Source organism: Rhodnius prolixus, unplaced genomic scaffold (assembly GCF_049639745.1).
Source record: "Rhodnius prolixus isolate KJV_2025 unplaced genomic scaffold, Rpr scaffold_19, whole genome shotgun sequence".
In the NCBI taxonomy this organism is placed as follows: Eukaryota; Metazoa; Arthropoda; class Insecta; order Hemiptera; family Reduviidae; genus Rhodnius; species Rhodnius prolixus.
The window spans coordinates 538,351-561,352 of NW_027411584.1; the positions used below are offsets into that span (position 1 = coordinate 538,351).

Here is a 23,002-nt window from a genome sequence, read left to right on the forward strand (position 1 = left end):
AATAATAATAGCAATTAAAATTACTGCATAGTTTATAATAGCTTAAAGTTTATAATGATTGATTGTGGGATGAAGGCGGGGATAACTATAGGGATCCCTGTTCCAATCTCTTTTTCACCAACTGTAGACCATCATATGCCGGGAATATTTATATCTAATACTCCAAGTGAGTTGATTTAAAACGCACGACTTCCGGATAAATAAATACAATAGAGATCAAATCCGCACAATCAGGACAGTAAAAAGTAAAGTAAAGTGATTGCCTATTTTTTTCAGGCGGGGCTTAACTTCCAACTACCATTTACTAGGTGTCGTGGACGGAGGCGAATATAAATTTCTCATATTAACCATTAAATAAAATCCAAGGTCTAGATCGGAGGAATTGAACCCACTAAACCAACAATACATATTAGCATTGCGGGTCTAGCCTATATCAGCCTAATATACTTTACTATAAATTTCTCATATTAACCATTAAATAAAATCCAAGGCCTAGAGACCAGGGGAATCGAACCCACTAAACCAACAATACATTTTAGCTTTGCGGGTCTAGCCTATAACCGCTCGGCTACCGTGGCGCCTAAATCAGGACAGTACCGGAAAAGCTAAAGAAGAATAGAAGATAACTGTTCTTTTTCTATTTATGGGAGATGAATGATGGAAATAAAGTTTACAGGTTTTGACACGTTTACTTTTATAGAGTTTTCCCCAAACAAAACAATCTGTAAAGAATTTTTTTGGGGACAAAGAGACCTTAAAATGAACACCCATAATATATAGTATATTATATATTATTTGTTTATTTTTTTAATAAAATTTTGAAAGTTACGCCAGAGCGTAAATGCACTATTAGTAACAATGAAAATAATGTTGAGATAACTACACATTCACTGAAGAGAAATTGGTCCAGCGGAAACGCTTCCTAAGCCCCTGATTAACTACTCTCTTCAGAAAAGTGGATATCACTGGCGTTTTAATTGCTAAGGGAGCATGCTCTTGGAATGTGTCGAGATGATAAATGGTGGACTAGAGGATTTCGAATCAGACTGTACGTTTTCTGATGAAAAGTTTTTATAGAGAATTCGAACTAGCAGGACTTACAAATGGAAATTCTAAGACTGTGTGGATGTGGGATTTGAAACTATAGAGCGGAGAGAATTGGCGACTGAAAAGATGGAATTCTTTGAAGATTGGAGCGTTTGTTGTTGAACCTCACGGTAGAAACCTGATACAGAAAATCACTATATTCTCCTAGAAAAATTGTTTAATCCCACTCTTTTTAAGGGTCAAATTTAAGAATTAATGTTTCTAGTATAAATTCTAAAGATAAAACAGGATTGAAAGCATTATTAAAGGAATGCCGTGCTAAAGTAGTTAAATAACGGGTGGAGTAAAGTATTTAATAAGAGGGAATATTGAGTTGGAAGAGATGGATAGATAAGGGTGTTTGGAGGTGGAGGACTTTAATGAGTGGACAGATATTGAATTGCGGTCGGCTGGTGTTGTGGCCGACCACTGAATTATGCATAGAACTGTTCGCTAATGAGCCGCCTCCAAACCTATTCTACAACACTAACTCAAATACAATTACATCAGCTCGTAAACTAACTAATTTCAGCGGGGAGTTTTATTTGTCTTTTTTCTCTTCTTTATCTTGTAAAATAATTTTCCACCGCAGGCGCACGTGATTAGGGCGGCGGCTAGGATGACGAAAAAGTGATTCTTACAAATCCTCTACTGCCATATTCTGTCTCCCTCACTCACTGTGAGTTACTCGAGTTTTTCTCAACCTTACTCGGCCTGGAAAACTTTGGGTACACCATTTTTCCCAGGAAGACTGTGTGATGAGAAAAATTGCCTTGGCTGGGAGAAATAGCTTGAGATCTAGGCATGTTTGTATAGGAGTCAGTGAAGGTTGTTATAATAATATTCTAGAGTGGTAGGGAATAAAAAAAAAGAAAAAAGAAAACCCATGGGTTTGCATTTGGAGGAAGACTGAAGGATGAAAGAAAGACCTGGTGGATTGTAGACGGTGAATAGGTACACTGAAGCGGGAAGTTACAGGCAGTGTGTTCTCCTATACAGGAAGCTCTCAGCGCCGCCAACTCCAGCCACTTTCTTTGTAATATCACCAACAGATCTTCCTCCTCCTCTCGCACCAGACAGACCCCATCATCCTGAACAAGCCCAACTTCTTCTATCTAGTTTTCTTTCACTTCTACCACCACAGTTCCAGAGGCTTCAATATCTTCTCTACCTTCCTTTCAACTACTTCTTCCATTATCCATTTCTACTTGTGATTCTCCTTTTTCTTCACAACTAGCTCATCTCTGCTTTCTTTCTTTTTCTCCCCCTTCACTCCCGAACCCTCAGGAACTTCTCTATTCTTAACCAAAAAAAAGGATGAAAGAAAGAAACCCTTATCTCTAGTTTCCCTTTTTCTTTACCTATACAAATAACTCGTAGCCCTTCCTCGTTCCTCGTCTCTTTTACCGCCCCTTTACCTCTTACTATAGTTGCCTTATACACTGCTCTAAACTAATTCTCCTCTCCTTCCCTTTTCAAAGATCCCAAGGAGTTGGCCCCTCCGAGTTTTTCTCCCTATAGTCTTCCCGATTCTTTATTTTCTTTTTTTGTGTGATTCAAGTTGTGGGTTCCATGAAAATAAATAAATAAATCACAATTTTTAAGGGAACCCCATGTTTTTCCTTAAAAAAATTCAACTTAACTTACAGAAAATCTGGCCTAGAACTCTCACATAACGTTTACATTTTAACACATCATTGAAAATAGTAAATTTTCTTGAAAGTGTAGGTAAACATGAATTATAACTAGTTTTTCCTGTTTTAAGATTTTCCAAGTAGTAATCTTCTTCCTCCTTTGAACTAGAACTTCTAAATACATCGATTGCCCTGAGACCTGCAAAGCTAAGATGTATTGTTGGTTTAGTGGGTTTACTCCTGGTCTCTAGGCCTTAGATTTTATTTAATGGTTAATAAAAGAAATTTACAGTAAAGTATTGTTAGAAGGTTATAGGCTTACCCGCAATGCTAAGATGTATTGCTGGTTTAGTGGGTTTACTCCTGGTCTCTAGGCCTTAGATTTTATTTAATGGTTAATAAAAGAAATTTACAGTAAAGTATTGTTAGAAGGTTATAGGCTTACCCGCAATGCTAAGATGTATTGCTGGCTTAGTGGGTTTACTCCTGGTCTCTAGGCCTTAGATTTTATTTAATGGTTAATAAAAGAAATTTACAGTAAAGTATTGTTAGAAGGTTATAGGCCAGACCCGCAAAGCTAAGATGTATTGCTGGTTTACTGGGTTCGATGTGGTTGGGGGGGTCTACTTCCTGCACACTTGAAAGATCTTTCAAGTTATCTGTGGAATCTATACTAGCGGCCTCACCTAGGTTTATAGCAAGGGATCGGCAATCAAAGACAAGGGAGTTCCTAGACAATTTCGTGTGCACACCACTTCGCAGAGAACGAAGAACTCTTTCTGAGAACAATTATTGAACAATCTTCATAACAAAGACAAGGTTCTTAAGCAAACCCCATTTTACTTCTTCAAGAACTCGGATGGCCCTTGAGTGTCAGTGAGAAAGAGAGAGAGAGAGAATAAGAGCAGGATAAGGAGACAGCAAACGGCGGTGGGTTTCTTTTCATTCAGTTTCCCCCGCAGTACCCACGCGTGTTCTTGTATTCCTGTCAACCACAGAGGTAACTTCTCCTTTAAAAGTGGAAAATGGTAGAACAAGTGGAAGCGGTAGTGTAGCGTAGTTATATTATCTGGAGAGGCGATGAGCAGCCATACTTTCTCATAATGGACACCTCTGAAAAACCTTCTAAATGATTTATTCATTTTCCTAGATTTTTTGGAAATTCTGAAGCATAGATTTCCCATCAAAGTTCGTCAAAGCCTTTTTGAATGTAGTATTTTTTTTCCTGCCAATCTTAAGTGAGTGTAAAATGACGGAGAATCTATTGAAGATCCTGTTAAGTTTATTTCTGTGCTTTAACCTTATTTCTTCACTAAAAAAAGTAACATTTCTGTGTAATGTGCGAATTGTTACTAAATATCCTATCATGATCAAATAAGTCACCAAAATACCAAATTTGAAGAAAAATGGCAAACCGGATATGCGATTTTACCAATTATTCCGGTAAAAAATTCAAAATTTAAAATTTGACACCATTTACAATATTTCGCACGCTTGAATGAATAGTAACTCCCAGACCTAGATACATAGATTGCCCAGTTGGTAGCCCTGGTCTTCATCCTGTTCAACTATTCCGCTCTAACTAGTTTCTCCAACACACCCTCGCACTATAACACCCCCCGCACATTGTGACCAACCAGCTGGCGGAATACTAGCGGCCACAATGTTTTATTCATCGCCACCAATTATCCAGCAAAACAACTGCGGCACCTAGCCCCGCTTAGCCCCATCCCCCATCCCTCAAGACGGGAGAGGAAACTACTTACTATTCCCGCCATATACCCCGGGACTCCCCCCCTTTTTTTTAAATAAAAAAGTAGCCTCGGAGCTAGGGGCTAAATAATAACTAGCCATCAAGTATACCTTTTTTTAGTTTAATATTTTTCCTTCTAACTTCCAAGCCTCTATAACCCAATAATAACCTCCTTTAAAAATATAGATAAATAACAAAGTGGGGGGGAAGTACTTTTAGTTAGCGTCCGTCCGGTTCCCTTGTAATATCGACAAAAGACAGATGGGACCATCTCCATTGTTATCTATTTTTAATTTAATTCACACATCGACAGCAGTACTCTTACTTTCTCTCAAAGCTCCTTTTTTCTCTGACAACACAGTGGAATTAGTTTCATTCTCTCAAAGCTCCTTTTTCTCTGACATCACAGTGGAATTAGTTTCATTCTCTCAAAGCTTCTTTTTCTCTGACATCACAGTGGAATTAGTTTCATTCTCTCAAAGCTCCTTTTTCTCTGACATCACAGTGGAATTAGTTTCACTCTCTCAAAGCTCCTTTTTCTCTGACATCACAGTGGAATTAGTTTCACTCTCTCAAAGCTCCTTTTTCTCTGACATCACAGTGGAATTAGTTTCACTCTCTCAAAGCTCCTTTTTTCTCTGACATCACAGTGGAATTAGTTTCATTCTCTCAAAGCTCCTTTTTCTCTGACATCACAGTGGAATTAGTTTCACTCTCTCAAAGCTCCTTTTTTCTCTGACATCACAGTGGAACCTAGTTTCATTCTCTCAAAACTCTTTTTTCTCTGACAACACAGTGGAATTAGTTTCATTCTCTCAAAGCTCTTTTATCTCTGACATCACAGTGGAACTAGTTTTATTCTCTCAAAACTCCTTTCTCTCTGACATCACAGTGGAACCTAGTTTCATTCTCTCAAAGCTCCTTTTTCTGTGACATCACAGTGGAATTACTTTCATTTCCTTTATTAGACTGAAACTTTTCCTATTACTATTCAAGCTCAAAACTTATAAATGCTTCTTCAATTGAATAAAAACCCGTAATTCCATTCAAAAGCAAAACCGACTGCCTCGGGATTTTGCCAACTAGAAGAATGACCTTTATTGACGTGATTCTTTCAGTTTTGCGTATTTCTGGAAAGTCTTAGATATTTTTACTTTCAAGGATTCACACAAAGAGGCAAAAAAAAAATATATATATATATCAGTGAATACATAGATAAATGTTCAGCTAGAATTTCAAAATTGTGGAATAATCAAGAACCGGAAATTGCGACTTTTTATAGTGTTTTTACGACTGCAGAACCAATGAGAGTTATTTAAACTTGAATTACTAATTGCTTATATAAACAACCATTAATAATGCAAACAAGTTTTTTTGCGGGGTAAGCCGGTTAATGTGTATTTACCAGTCTAATCCACTTATAACTGCATATGTAACTAAACAGCAGGTTCTAGAACTACAAAAAAGCTAAAGAGTAAATTCAAGGTTACAAGAGAATTTATGTAATGTGATAAGAGTATTGAGTGAAGAGAGAGAGAGTGAGTGAGAGAGCCAGGTGAGTGCGCATGCCCGTATTTTTGCATATTTTTTATTTTTTTTTTAAGTAAACATATGATTCATTTTATTAATGTTCTGTACAGGAAGTTTGTGCACGAAGACGATCTATAGCAAGCAGTGCATGATGCATGATGTTATGGCGGTCATAGTATCAGATCTTATAATAAGATAAGAATAATATATATAATATTAAATAATGGAGGGAACACCTTTCTACTATACCCCCCCACACACACATATCGATAACCCACATTATCGATGCAAACACGTAATGTTTGTCTGTGTGTTTAGAAACACTCCCCCCCGTGGGTGCTTTTACGGGCCCACCAACATCGATTTTGATTAAGAAATAACAGTATTTTGCTCTCTATCAGTTCTTTAAAATGTTATTGTTTACATCAGGGCTATCTAAATAACATTAACTTTGAATATGTTATACATATCGTATATATAACATTTATTTAGCATTAACCTTTTAAGGGGTATATATACATAATCAAAATGCAGAAATTATTATTATTAGTATACATATACTTATTATACGATATCCTCCTATATTCACTATCTTATTTAGAACAGTAAAACAAAAAAAAATGAGTTTACCGGATTTCCGGCAACATATACGGATCAGACCGGAAGTAAATTCGTCACTAGAATTAGGGTACAGTGGCCTACATGCAGTAGATATTTAAATTTAAACTACAGACTGATGCTGTTTCAATAATTCCCCCCCCCCAAAAAAAAAATTAAGGAAGCATTCAAACTATCCCTCCCAGATTCTGTAAGGGATGATATGTAAGCTTACAAATCCTAAAATCTCTCCCTGGAAATGCTGGATCATCTTACGTCGTCATCTATTAACTTAAAACTGTAATTTTACAGCACAGATGTAAGAAGAGGCTGTGATGAGTCATTTAAACTTATCTTGAACAAATCCTACAGGAAAGAGATCGGGCAGTAATCCTGTTTATTAAAGCACAAAACGGAAGTTTCAAATGAAAAAGCTTCTCCCTGCTTCGACGCAATTTTAGAAGCTACACCCGCCGCCAAGTTGAAGTTAGGATCAGATGTTATTTCTAGGACAGCTGCCGTAAATGACAATTTAAGATAGTAACTAAGTTAAATGAAAAATTAATTTAAAAGTACCCCTTTTCTTCTTAGGTAAACCCTGTGATATCTGTAAGAAAAATATTAATTTACATTAATAAATTAAATGAAAATGAAAATTCTCAATTACCTGTTTGTGCATTTCTACGTTCAACCCGTACGACATTTCGTAATACTGGAAAAATAGCAAAAACAAAAAACAAAAACAAATATTAAAAACCACGTAATGGCAAAGTAATATTAAATAATAATCTTTAATATGACTAATTTCATTTCTTTTGAATTTAATAAAACTACACTACAAAAAAATCAATGGAAATTTTTAAATATTTTTCTTGGAAAAATTCTTTATTCAAGAAAAACAATTTCATCTTCCGTCTATGGGGGAAAACTATTTTCACTAGAAAAGCTTTATGCTGTAGTGTAGTTTATTAATTCATATTTTAACCTAAATTCAAAATATTACCAAATATTAAACATAAATTATATCCTCAATGAATGTTTGGGAAATTGCTAGATTTAAATTTATGAGAAAAATCAACTTCCTGGAAAAACTAAACAGCCATTCGAATACTTGACTAGTTAATACTTGAGGAAACCCAGTCCCCTCTCTTGGGCTGAAAACACATTTCAGTCACAGCTGCTTCTACTAATTACGTAGCTGTGCTAAGAGCATTCGTACTCAGTTTCAGCTGTAGTACTGATCAGAAATTTGGATGTTATTCGAAACTGGATTTGACTGTTTGATAATCCAGAAAAGAGTTTCCAGTCTGGATACGTGGCGTTAGGATTCATTCCAAGTGAACTGGCAATAAATTGTTATCATATTACAGCTTAGTAACAGCAATTCAAAGGCTAAGAACAGTGGGTCTAAACTTCAGTCTCTACCACTGGTACTTACTACGACAACCCGATCAGGATAACAACAACATGGGAGTTCTGGCTAGTTATAAAGTCGCTCCTACATCGCTTGACAGCATAGAAGAATGTCTTTCAACAGCCATCATGATGGTTAAAATGGAACGTATATGAATTACGTAAGCCTGGGACAGAACGGACCACGTTTTGTAAGGAAGAAATGGGGGATAGTCTAAAATTTTGAGTCTTCCAGATCTCTTGAGAATAGTAGCTCATATTTCTCGCAAGCTTTTTTCCTCAGATCCGGAGTTCTTCTCCAGGTTTCTAATTAAAATCAACAGAACTGGGAAAGCTGTGATCTATGGGTGATTGGGAAAATAAATCTGTCCCCACATTTAAACCAAAAATTCAAGCACTACAACTGGGAAATCAAAACGCTTAACTCCAATTTAAGCTACTTATGACGAGTATTTAAATTTGAAATAACACCTGTGATAAATACGTTTGGATATAAAATTTATGTATATTCTTGCGAGGATATAATTTATATTAAAACAATATACATAATATGTAATTGAAGAAGTCGACGCTCAGAAGCAGTAAGGGGAACTCCAGTACAGGATTCGTATTTAATTGGGGGTACTTTGTTGGGGATATGAAAGAGATAGATGAACGATTGGGGCTTTTGAGGCGTAAACAAAGGAGAGTTGATTGTTGATCGAAAGTGACCAGTGACAGGGCACCGCTCTGTTTAAACGTGTCTCCGTCAAATAATGTTGCACCAAGACTCTTTTGGGAGCCAAACGATTCAAAAAAACATCGATTCGATAAACGATCCTACCACGGACCTAATCTGCAATTACTTATGACCCTAACTGTCTTATTGTTTCAATAAAAATTGAAGCCAATAGAATGGTTTATTTCATGGACTAATTTTACAAGTATCGCGAAATTATCAGGAGTCAGGAAACATAGATTGATGACCAAGATGCCTGAGTACGGTCTTAGTTAAAGGCCAATTAAGATGATGAGGTTCAACGTTTTGAGAGAGAGTTTTCTCAATCAAAAACAAAAAATAATTGCAGGGCTACATTTCGAAGGTTTTGACTCCATTAACATAGTCAATCTTGTAAGACTACATAAGACTATGGTGCTGGATAATCCGCCCCCTCCCTTCTAGGAGTATTTTGTATCCCCTTCCTTGGGCATCACAGTTAGCCAGAAAAGTTGTCTTCATAGATCCTAATTTTTATTTAGGGTAGCCTTAAGACTGTTAATGAAGTGGACCAGTTCATCGAAAGCTTTTCTATTCTTTAGAATGCTAAGGGTATGTTATATTAGCCGGCAATTTGATTTCTCTGAAAATCAGGTTTCTCTGGGGGGTGCGAATTAAAAAAGTAAAGTAATTGCCTGTCTATTTTTTCAGGCGGTCTTTACGTCCTACTACCAACACTTTCAGGTGTCGTGGACGGAGGCGACTAGCAAACGTACTTTACTGTAAAATTTCTTTTATTAACCATTAAATAAAATCCAAAGCCTAGAGACCGGGGAATCGAACCCACTAAACCAACAATACATCTTAGCTTTGCGGGTCTAGCCTATAACCTCCTAAATTTCTTTTATTAACCATTAAATAAAATCCAAGGCCTAGACCGAGTGAGCGAACCTACTAAACCAACAATACATCTTAGCATTGCGGGTCTAGTCTATAACCACCTAACATACTTCACAATAAATTTCTCATATATTAACCATTAAATAAAATCCAAAGCCTAGAGACCGGGAATCGAACCCACTAAACCAACAATACATCTTAGCATTGCGGGTCTAGTCTATAACCCCCTAACATACTTCACAATAAATTTCTCATATTAACCATTAAATAAAATCCAAAGCCTAGAGACCGGGGAATCGAACCCACTAAACCAACAATACATCTTAGCTTTGCGGGTCTTGCCTATAACCGCCTAACATACTTCACAATATATTTCTCAAAGTTAACCATTAAATAAAATCCAAGGCCTATACCGGGAATTGAACCCACTAAACCAACAATACATCTTAGCTTTGCGGGTCTAGCCTATAACCGCTCGGCTACCGTTGGAGCCTCTGATTTCACAAGTTTTCCTTACGATACCCTGGAAGATAGGTGTCCTTAAAATACGGCCGATTAACGAGGGAAAGATCGTTGAGAATCAGCTCTTCCACAGGCCTGACAGAGAACCTTACCACAAAAAGGGCTCCCTGAACATGATAATCCCTTCATATCCAATTTTAATCATGGTCCTTTCAAGATATTGGTACACAAAATACCAGCAATAATACTTGCTCTCAAAAGATGCACTTTTAGGTTTTATCCAAAATAATCTCCTTGGGAATTCATCTGGAACTTTGTATTGTGTGACAATTAAGTGACAACTTTGGTTCTAACCTACAACAAATTCTTTGCTTTAAAGATGATTTTTCCAGTGCCTCTCAAAACCGACATTTCGGCGACGTACTTTGGTTCTAAGCTACAACAAATTGTACACGGAGGGGAGGTGATGCCTCTTAACCTATTTTATGAGATCATATTTCTTATTATGATCACTTCTCAGTCTATTGGACAATGGATACTGTTTGGAGCAAGATCCATCGCGAATCTCAAGGTTTATCACCTACTTTAGAGACTAACGATTTATAAAATTGCCCTTTAGGGTGATTCTGAGTAAGTGCTTTGCCACCTTGTGCTGTTACTCAAACTTATTTCCAATCATTTCCTGAGCGTAGCTTCTTTCGTTACAATTTCATAAGTAAAAGTAATAAATAACAATATGTGATAAATATAAAAGTTAATACAAACAAGCTAATCTACATGCCAATCAGTAATAGTATAATAAAAAGCATGCAATGTTATATCTAATAATAGTAATAATAATAAAAAATGGTTGCAATGCAAATATCTATAATAATATTAATTTTTTTTAAAAAAAAACTACATAGTAATAAATAAAATGATTGTGTTGTGTTTAAATAAAATGGACAACGTCTGATATTATGACGTTATGAAGAACCTACGTAGAAGTAGAGCGGGCATTTAGGTAAAACATTACATTTTATTTTTAACAAGGTGTTGCAAAAACTGTTCTTTTAAAATTTTTTATGTGCGTATGTATGTGTGTGTTTATATGTGCGCGCGCGTATGTGTGTGCGATGAAAGTGAGAAGGATGGTCCTGGTCTGGGGGGCAGGGGAAGGAAGACGGTGAATGAATGGAGTTACAGGGGGGAAGGAAGTAGGACAAAGCGACCACCTTGCCTCTACCTTAACATTAAGAGCGCAAACAAATTAATGACCTAACGTTACCCATTAGCTCATGTCCAAAGTGGTATTTGTCGGCAGCCGAACGTGAAGAAGGGGGGAACGAAGAGGGAGAACGAGGGGGATACCTTCCACATTCTCACACACACACACACACACACACCCACAAAATTACTTACAACTACAAAACTTCTTCCCCCCCCCCCGGTAGATACAATCTGTAGGTTTTTTTTAAAATCAAACAGCGAGAACAGCACAACTTCTCCTACCACATCATCATCACCATCATACACGCACGCGCAATAACACCCACTCATTTTTTTTTTTTTTTTATATCCATAGACATGTCCAAACATGCATGTCCCCCCTTCCCTCAATCTTCTATTTCCACTACTTTCTAACACCCACAACACCTAGTACACACACACACACACACACACACACACACACACACACACACAGAGGAATGCCGCTTTATAATTCTATAATCATGAAACGGTTTTTTTTTTTTTTTCCATGTTGACCGCCGAAAGTCATAACTTGTGGTAGAATATTTTAGCGTGAATAATTTTTCCTATCCCCCCCCCATACACTCTCTCTGATAATAGATGGCAGCACATGTGCACACTACGTGCTAGAGAAGAGAATATTTTAGATTCTTCTTTAGTAGTAGGTCACGAAGAGATTAACAACTAACGATAATATCAACATAGATCTCTCATTTTTTGTCTTACAATTAATTTTTAGAATATGCAAAAAAAGAAAAGGAGCGGAAAACTCACAGGAAGCTAAAACTTACAAAGTTTCGATAAAATTCCAAAAAGGGGCCTTACTGTTACTTAACAGTTAATTAGGAACTGCAAAGATATTTGATTTTTTGATATCAAACAGTTATGATGATATACTCGTAGCTCTACATTAAACTTCACAAACTTTTTTTTATAATACCCCGAAGATTGTAGTAAAAATTACCGAAACGTTGGTAGGTATAAAGCAAAAAAGTTGTATTTATTTATGACCGCACCTCGATATTCACCAAAAATCATCTATCAACAACGGTCGAAAAAAACCAAAACCATCAATGTAAAGATATTCTTAGGGTGTGCGTTCCCACTAAGCGTTCACAACGATCAACGCTCACGACGGCCGCGGTTTTGCCCGTTCCACTTGCTTGCGAACGTTACAATCGAAAACTCGAAGTGGAATAGAATATGGGGCGTTTTAACCATTCATGTAAAACATTACAAATGGCGACCTCGAAAATAAGTCAGAAGTTTGAAGAGGTTGTTTTTATTTTAATTTTAACCCCGTTTATAAGCAGTTATAATAAACGTTATTAATTATTGGTAAAGTTGACTTATATTAAAAATAATTATATATAATTCAATTTTTTATATTACATTTTAGAGGAGTATTTACAAAAATTTTCGTTTAAACAAGTTCCGATGAAGAGTGGAATGCAATTTTACAAAATCGCAATGGTGAAAATGGCGGAAACTTAGGCCACGTATTATTAACTATCAAAAAGTAATTGGTCGTTATTCAGTGATTTAGTATGTGAAGGGATAAGTAATTTTTCATTTTATTATTTTTTTTAGACTTTTGAGAAACACATTCAATTATTTACATGAGATAATATACTTTCATTTTACATGAGATAATTTTTTCGGTCGCCATCTTTTCTTTGAAAAAAATTGCGCCAAATTTCTGAACGCCCACTTTGGCCCAGCTCTTAAAGGTGACGTTATCGCCGCGACCACTACGACCGCGGTCGTCATGTAGAACGGCTGATGGTATATTTTGATCGTTGTGAGCGCTTAGTTTGAAACGCTTAGTAATAAATCTGCTTCAACCGTACTGCAAGCAGCTGAACTGGCACTTCATACATTAGAGGGAGCCACAAACGATTTAGAAGTATCGGAAAATGAATTTTCAAAGAAAAACGTAACCGTCAGGAACCTTTTTCCTGAAAGATCACACAAAATTTTTTGGAAAATCGATTTATTAAAAAAACGTTGATGTCTAAGTTAAATCAAAACAGAAAATTGAAATTCTGCTGGCATCCAGGCGAAATAAACATCCGGTATTTCCCAGTTCCTTTTTAACGCAGGAAGTATTCTAAAATAATTTCTGGGTATAAATACACTTCCTCTCTTCTTTGATGAAGAAGTTCGACGTGTATACACGTCAAACCAAATCTCTATTACGGTGCGTTCGACGTGTATACTCGTGAAAAATATAATATAGCCATTATCTATAAAAACTCGAAATTTTAAAAAAATATAATAAGAATATTATTCGGTGTGGGATGTTTCCTTTATCTTACCAATAGAACTGCTAAGTTCTACCATACAGAGGGGGTGGAGGGAGTCAGCCAAATTGGTTGGTACATGTTTGGTCTCCGCATTAGAGATTGAGAATTACGCACACAAATAGAAGCTCTCAACCCTTGTACAATGGCCATTTTTACCTTAGATAGAGATTCAGACCTCAGTACGAGCATGATTTAATTTTGCACAGAATTCAAAAAGCTCTTTTCTTCCTTGTAAAAGCTCTTGCGTCACTAGTTAACTAGAGCAATGCGTAACGTGAAGAAGACGGCGCAAGATTTTGAATGAACACAGAATGCTCCTGGTAATCTCAAGCCCCAGAGAGATTGCAGAAAAAGGACCTTGCAGTGACTTATTACGACGTTGTAAACTTTTTGGTCGTTTTGCCCCCTGCGTTCGACTAGTGGATACACGTCATTGTCTGATTTTAATTCCGCACATTGTGGTTTTTTTTTTTTTTTTTTTTAAACTAAATTCCACGCTTAACTGGTTAAACACAAAAACCGAATCCACGTATTAGATATAAAAACTGTAAAGGAACTAGAAATTTCCTAAGAAAATAAATGAAGGTACTTTAGAGAGCAAAGACGTCACAATATATAGCGGAAGTAGATAACCAACGATGAAGTTTTACTAGAAAAGGTAAGTAGAACACAGCTACAAGAGTCGCCCGGTTGTTGTTGATAATGACGTAGTCACGACTTGCCTCTGACATCATCACACTATATCGTCAACACTATTATTGTAGTTTGGCTTCGTGTTTAGCTACAGTATATTGACAAGACATTTCTGTCTAAATGATTGGTTAGTAACTACAGAGAACTGACTCTACTTAAAACTTGTTATCTGTCTCGCTATGTTCTCTAGTCAAACAGATAACAACGTTAGAATAATAGTCATTTTATTGGCAGTTATTATTTACGGTTCTATGATAATAAAAAAACATAAAATGAGAGAAAGTAAAAATATAAAAATAAAATAAAATGATCTGATATAAAAAAATTATATCTTTAAAGGAAGGGTACAATTTTTATAGCAACTATATTTATTGTGTCAAATTAAGTATAAGCAATGTTTTGGAACATTTACGAACCATTCACCTACTTCCGCTTAGGGAAACGTTTATGACGTCAAATTAAGTTTACGCAGAACGTTTTTGAGGCCCACAGAGTTCAAAACAAAAATTGTTTAGTATTTGAATTAAAAATATTAGGCCAGGGATGGCGAAACTTTTTAAGACGTGGGTCAAATTTTGTTCATTTTTTTTTTTAGTACTAGCTCTTGGGTCACTAATGCCCATTCGCGCAAGAGTTAAGTTTAAAAAATTTGAACTGAATACTTACAAAACTAAACATCTTTAAAATTCAGTTGGCTTAACTGGGTAAAGCGGGACGAAACAAGTGCTATGGAAGTCTATCTTTATAAACATAACTGAACAAAACCTTGTAAAAGTGTGCTTTATCTGAAGAAAAATCTAAATATGGTTATTTGCTTTGGGTTGTCAATTTTTTTTAACAAACAAAATATGAGTAAAATTATACATTTTATTTGATATTTTGTAAACACTTTTGCTTTATTTCAAATACTACAAAAAAGCATTTGTCGTCATTTGCGTTTTAGAACTGTAATGATCCAAACTAAAGGTTATAGATAGCATTTAAATTGCTTTTGTGTCAATGCGTGATTGAAAAAAAAAAATACAGATAGAATATAAATTATCCACACAATTAGAAAATCTAAATCAACCCGCTTAAACAAACAAATGGTTGCCTAGCAATTTTGGGTCAGAGAAAAAGCTTGCGCGGGTCAGTGTCTGACCCGCTGGTCATAGTTTCGCCATCACTTCCTCTAGGTGGTTAGGGAACATGAAAAAAGACCATGTTCGCCAAGAACTATAGCCGAAGAAGAAGAAGACTCAAGGCCGACAAGGTGTAGATAGATCTAGGAGAGATTACCCTCTCATTTTTACAAGATTAAGGGGTTCCCTTTCGAGGTTTTTGTGTTTTATTAAAAAGGCAAGTCCAAATTAAACCTGGCATTGGGTAGTCCTCAAGTTGAAGTTAGGTTAGATTGATGGGATAGTAACAATCTCTCCAGCCCACTGAGTCATCCCAACACTGAATGCCCAAGCCCAACGACCAACTAAGGAGCCTCTCCCAGAATGATACAAACACAAGGAGAAGGATTCAGCTTAGTAACTTGTCCCTAAAAAGTAGCCCCTAGCTACCACTTAAGAGGCCTAGCCGAAAATAAAGGGAGATACTTCAACATGGACTTCCCTTAAATAAACTGAAACACGGCAGCAATACCGTAATGTGTCCAAGGACAGATGACCTCCCTTCAGAAGACGATTAAATGTCTTATTTGAATAATTGTTTTCGGGCATCCTCAGTATCTAAACATCTTGTGCATATACCAGACTCTTTCAAGACTCATTAACGGCCAAAAAAAAAAAAAAAGAAAAGCGTAAAAGATTTGCGTCACAATGGGAATGAATCACGAGTTACTAGAAAGATGGGGCTCTACAAGAAATAAGCTAGCCAGAGGATTTCCGTAACATAACTCTTGTGATATGAAAGTAAAATTAACAGGAGCAAATTACTGGACAGAGTTTGGGTAACATGACATATGGAGGCAGTTAAGGCGACATTATAAGGTGGTTAGTCTCGACATACTGTGTGACGACTGTAATTTTATCATCCACCAAAAGAGAGAAATTCATGTGGCAAAACTTATAAACTCACACTCACAACCAAGCACATAACAAAAGACCACTGACAATGCATACAAATATGGGCCCGGCTACCCTAGCCTATAAAACTCCCACCAAGTGGAGAGACAGTTGTAATGCTGGTTACTATTTTAGTTACTTCCTCCGCTTCATACCACTAAACACATTTTAGTAACCACTTATCATAGTTACCTCACCACCAACACCGCCACCATCATCTTATGAATACTAAAGATATTTCCTCCAAGGAAACTGGCGGAAACCACAGAACGGAAACTGTGGCCAAACTAAATGAAGTGTTGAGTGTTGGTTACTTATTTACTCGCAGGAAGTTAAAATAATATACACCGATAATACACGCTTCTATATTAACGTTTCATTTAATTTAATTTTTTCCCCCATGTTCAGTTTGATTATTTCTTTCAAAAATATTATCACCTCTCAAAAAGTATTTGATAATTTTACAGAATATTTTGGAAATCCCTAGACGTAAAACAAAAAAATGCCAGAGTTCTTGTCAAAGAAATTTTGCATAAATGGAAAACCCCAAGAAAATTTACCATATTTTATAATCCATTTCGATGTTATAGTTAAAAAAAAAAAAAATACAGATAAAATATTTGGAGCCGGAAATCCGGTATTTACTGGTTGCTTCCGCTGTATTTGCGATTTAGCCCAATAATTTGCCCCTCTCCAAAAAAAAAAAGGCATTCCCGATAATTAGAAAGATTTTCTTGGAAAACTGACTTGGGGGTTTCTCAAAAAACTATAATTTTAGGAAAACTACGTTTCCTTTTCCTTCAGAATTTAAAGACGGGAATGTTCATCATGGGCAGAGAGGGGTTAAACTTGCTAAATGAATATGAATTAAGGGGTTATACTATTAGTAGAGCTAAGATTATGGTTACATTTAGATCGGGGAGGTAAGAACCATAGAATTAATTTAATGACGTAATTAGGGAAGCGATGGACTAGTTTTGGAAACACCTAAATTAAATTATAAGCTCTAATACCAATGTCTTCAAAAAAAAATTGTTAAAAAGTGCCTCTACTCGTAATTGAGGCGCCACGGTAGCGCTACGGTTAGAGGCGAGACCTGCGAAGCTAATATGTATCGTGGTATTGGGTTCGGTTCCCGGTCTTAGGCCTTGGATTTTATTTAATGGTTAATAAAAGAAATTTATAGTAAAGTATGTTTGCAACGATACCTAATTGGTAGTTGGACGTTAAGCCCGCCCGAAAAAATAGGCGATTACTTTACTTACTTACTCGTAATTGAGGGTCTAGACGTGTAAATGTTCAAGTTCTGAAGAATATTATAATTGTAATGTGGGAAGAATATCGTGTGAGTGATTGCACTTTTTTTGCTTTCAACATCGGCACTGATGATTTGCTCCGGTTTCCCAGGGGTTAATGATCAATTTACCAACCCTCCTTACTAGCTGTAGAGGGGAGATTGATTATATATATATATATATCGGCAAGGGGGACCGTATGTAATGTGATTTATATCTGTGACGGGAGGTAAGAGGGAACCAAAATGATGCTGGCAGAGGGAACTTTTATTGCATTTAAGGTTCATAAAACCCCTAAAAGCCCTATGTGGAAAGTGGGGAACGGACGTTTGAACGTCTACAATGTAGTGAGTGATATGTCGTGGAAAGACATCATGCAGCGAGAAGTGGCAATCTCACAGTCATTAGTGAGGCTGCATGATGTGGGGGTCACTGTTGGGGACACAAACTCAATGGTGTAATAGCCCCACGCATACACCTTCATAGCCAACAAAACCTTCGCCCTTATTCCTCCTTCCATAGTCTTCATATATTCTGGCCATATTTTAATCACAGCTTTACAAATAGTTCTTCAAATTTTCATGAATACCTTGATTATTGTCTTGAGCGCCTCATTAGATATGGTGGATATGGTCACCATAATTCACAGACGTGCTTGAAGTTCTAATGCAATATTTTTACACAAGGGGAATTTATTCAGTGATTCAACGGTGGGAGCAAAATCCCAAATGTACTCCCTCCGAACAACTACTCCTAGGAGTCCCAGCTAACCGAGAGTCAGGATTCAGTTTGTTACTCACAAAAGAAATCCTTAATCTTGAAGCTTAAGATGGACAAAGAGAGCCGTTCCCAGTACATCCAGGGAGAAGATTTGGTTGGAGCGACAGGTGCCTTGGAAGTAGTTATCCCTGACTTCAGACTAGAACATCCCTGGAAAGCCCAGGGTAATCCAGCTTGTTGAAGTCAATCGCCCTCGTTAGAGGGTCACCAGGAATGGAGGAAGTAGTAGCAGGGATTCATTAATCCTAATTCCCAAAGGGCAACCTTTACTTTTGCTAACCTGTGTCCTACACCTTTTTACTTTTTTTAATCCATTATCCTGGGTCGACTAGGAGGCTCCAAGCTAACTTTCTTAAGGAATGAAAACCCTTTCAAAAATCTAGATCTTCCTAATTAGAGATTGCAACAGAAGTGTACTTGGTTATACGTAAAACCGGAGGTTCGCAGATTATTCATATTTGACTTAAAACTAAACTGAATTAAGGAGAAGCGGACATGAGTCACAACTTTTCTTTGATTTTTCTTCCTGCAATTTTCCCGTAAAAAGCTTTAGCGCTATTCTTGGAACTAGGCGCCACGATAGCCGAGCAGTTAAGATGTAGACCCGCAAAGCTGAGATGTATTGTTGGTTTAGTGGGTTCGACTCCCTTGGGTCTGTAGGCCTTGGTTTTTATTAATGGGTTAATATGAGAAATTTACAGTAAAGTATGTTAGGCGGTTATAGGCTAGACCCGCAATGCTAAGATGTATTGCTGGTTTAGTGGGTTCGATCCCCTGTCTAGAGGCTTTGGATTTTATTTAATGGTTAATATGAGAAATTTATAGTAAAGTATGTTTGCTAGTCGCCTTCGTCCACGACACCTAATTGGTAGTTGGACGTACAGCCCGCCTGAAAAAATAGGTACTTACTTCACTTTGAACTTCACTTTAAGTACCTAAAGGGAGCTTTAAACTTTTTAAGTTAAAAGATTTTTTCAAGAAGATTCATTGAAGGACCATTCTAAGCACTGGGTGACTTTAGGTTTCCTCCCAAAAGTTCTGTAAGTCTAAAAAGAGCGTTCAGCGATTTCATGTCAGTATTTAAGAGATAGGCATACTTTCATCGAAAATCCGACATTTTAGTGGACAGTTTAAAAGTGAAACGATTTCATTAAGCATTTAATATGTTTGGGAAATTTGAAGAAAATACGTAAAGTGAGAACCTTGGAAATTGTTTTAAGAGAAAAATCATGTGAAAATTAACGCCTTGGATAATGGAAGCACTAAACCATGTAAATAGTAACACATTCCCCCACCCACCGGAGAGTGAGCCTAATTAGCCGCAACTATACTCCCACCAACCATCGTGGGACACGCGCTAGCCACTGGACATATCAAATATTAACAACACTTTCCCTTGTTTAGGAAAACCGTGATTTTCTTTGTACATGTTTCACCGTGTAAAACGTTGGGAAAACACATAATTTTTCATGGACCGAAACATAACGTTCAGCTCTGGACTGTCTGAAACCACAAAATGAGCTGGGCTACGTGTAGCTAGGGGATGGAACATGAAATCTTGATGTTGCAGGCTACAACAATACTTCCACGAAACTACAGAGTACAAAACCAAAAATCCCCAGGTACGAGGGAGAACCTGTGGCGAGTTGTTGTTGTTGTTGCAATGGGGTTGAATTTTTAAAATTGTCCCAAAAACTTCGCAGATATTCCATATTCTAAGCGAGAGATAGACTGGTGGGTTCAGTTCTGGGTTTGGGTGGGGTAGCGCAGTTCCTTTTATTTATTCATTGTGTGGGTTTCCGGCGCGAACATGTGAGCTCCTTTATCTCTTTCTATCACTCCTACCCTCTCTCCCGAACCCACACTCTCTGCAGGCAACTCTTTCGTACAGGACATATATGTGTAATTTAAATAAGCCAGGTAACCTAAAACAATGTTCTCTACGAACAATTTTGTGGACAGCCAGTGAGAGGGGCAGGCAGCTGTGGGTATGACGTAGTAGGAGAAAGGGACCGCAGTGGCCTCTTCATCGTGGGTACTTACTGCGGCTACTGACAAACCAACCCCCCCCCACATACAGAAGAGTTTTAACTATTCAAAAGTGTCCGTGAAGCACTACCACCATAGTGTACAACAATTTCGTATGCTCTGGGTAATACCACAAACAAAGTCACCAACAAAAACGTGTTTTCACCATTAAAACCCAACGTTTGCAAAATGTTAACCACACACACACACACACACACCTTCAGCGTATACCCACTAACTCTAAAAACCATTGCCAAGGCCGAGGGCAGAGTAAAGGCCCTTAACACCACTCTAAAAGTGGAGTGGGGTTTGTTTTGTGCATGTTATTTTCTCTCTCTCTGTCTGTCTTTTCCCAGGGCTCTCTTATGTTTACGTTGTTTGAGGAGGGGCGAGGGGTCAGAGTTCGCTGGGGTTCAGAGGCGCTTAAAACTTCGTTCAACGGTGAATAGCTGGTGAATGTTTTTGAACAACATATGCTTACAATATTCATTAAACAAAAAGGTAAAAACCCCTCCCGCGTTGCCGCAGCATGGAACGGGTAGTAGGAAACTACTTTGAAAAAGCCATATCGTACCCAATGGTACATACACGATGAACGTAAACACGTACGATGACAAACAAACAAACAAACAAACCCACAATATTTACAAAGCCAACCAAGAAAACTAAAGAGTTTTTAGCCGTACCGCGTGGTTTGTGACACAAAACATACACATTGCTCTAATGTGCGTATATAACGCAGCATACGATATACATAACTCGCCGTAGGTACCCACAGTTTCATATAAGTTGAGTAATGTTTTGGCTGTATGCTTTTTTTTAGCCTCTATGGAGAAAAACCAAGGCCTGAGAAGTTTACCCAGGGAGCCCGCTCTCCAGAATTAAGAGTCTGTTTAAAAGGACAGGTCTGGAGGGCGAGCTCTAAAGTCGGGGAGCCACAATAGATCCAAAGGGGTCGAAGTGGCGTAGGCCTTGAGGCCGCCCTAATTTAATCTATTCTATTCTAGCCTCTATGGAATATATTCTCTCACAAAACTGTTTCGAAAAAATCCTCCCAAGATTTCAACTCACGGGCTCAAGTACCCAGCAAACTTTACAGGCTCCCTTTAGAAGGTAACCGACTCCTGGAAGTAACCCTTCCCCTTTACAGCGAACTGAATGGACTTATCGTCTAAAAATAATAAAATTAGGATTAAACATTTAACAAAACTTTCCGAATTAAATAAAAAAGGCTGACCGGAAGTGCCATTTACTGGCTCAATGTTTCGTAGTTATGGAGTAACTTTTCCGGAAATGGAATATGTAGTCATATATTTTTTATTAGAAAATTAGTTGGTAAGAGTTTTCTCCTCAGATTTTCTGTTTTGCGTGCGCTTAAATGTTAAACTATCATTTTCAAACTCGGAAAACGTGAAAAATCAATTTCCTTTGATGCAAGAACTCAAAAAAAAGTCTAACCTTTTACACCAAATCCAAAATACAGGACTAACGTTATATATTGAATAAAAAAAATGTATTTATTTAAAAAAAAAATATTCAGCGGAAATTGCATTATAAGGAAGTGACCCCCCTCACCCTGTGCATACCCAAAACCACATATGCATAAAGTGGTAATGCAGATACAGTTGCAAATTTAATTAGCAAGCATTAAGTGCAGCAAGCTATCGTATGTAAAATAAGGGGAGAAACGCCACAGTCGTTATACTAATTGATTAATGCACCACTGCAATTATCATGTATCTCTATGTACATAACATACGTATTTATTTTCATTCTGAATTTTCTTATTCCTCTTTGTTAACAAGTTTTTCTATTTTATACATAAGATGCAGTCATAAAAAAGATGAAAACGTTCTTTTTTAAAAGTTTCCCTCCATATACAGGGTGAACCAGTAAGTATTGTCCATAGGCCTACTGAGTGTAGTACATCTAAAGTGGAGTTCAATGACGTATTGGCCAACTTCATATTTTCCACTGTTCTTGAGTGACGTCACTTTAATTTTTTTTTTCTAAAATCCTTACTTTTCTTCCAAATAACATGTAATTACTCAGAAAGTTTTAGTCCGAATTCGATTCCGATGACTCGGTTAGAAAGACAGATAAATTTTCTAAAAATTGATACCATTTCGAAGCATAAGTTATTCTCTAAACAACCCCAAACTTCCTCCTGGATACTGGGAAAATAAAAGTAATTGAAATTTTTAAGAAAACTTATTAGGCCCTTATGTGATCGTTATTAGACCTAGGTGCTGGCACTTTTTATGTAAAAGTTTCCTTGTCTAATGGGCTTTATAACGTGGTATATCATTTTCCAGGATTCCTTTTATCTTCGTACGAAGATACGTTACGTTATTACGTTTGTTTTGCAAGAAAACGTTTTCACGAGCACTCAACAGTGTTAGTTTATCAAGTTGTTTAATTCATTGAAAACTCTTTTTAGATGGACCCGTAGTCAATTTTTAAAGTAGATTGTCTTAAAATAAGGAAGTCAAAGGTTACAAATTGAACTCCACTTTAGATGTACTACACACATTAGGCCTATGG

At 37.0% G+C, this 23,002-nt stretch overlaps 1 protein-coding gene across 26 annotated transcripts in view; it reads right to left on the reverse strand.

Annotated features, from left to right (window-relative positions):
• Nucleotides 1-23,002, reverse strand: part of LOC141448309 (transducin-like enhancer protein 3-B) — a 263,733-nt gene that overhangs the window by 102,934 nt on the left and 137,797 nt on the right. For all 26 annotated transcript variants that reach the window (XM_074116603.1, XM_074116605.1, XM_074116607.1 and 23 more), the window contains one exon: nucleotides 7,268-7,312. In XM_074116603.1, the coding sequence (XP_073972704.1) occupies nucleotides 7,268-7,312 (45 nt within the window). The remainder of the gene's footprint in view (nucleotides 1-7,267; nucleotides 7,313-23,002) is intronic.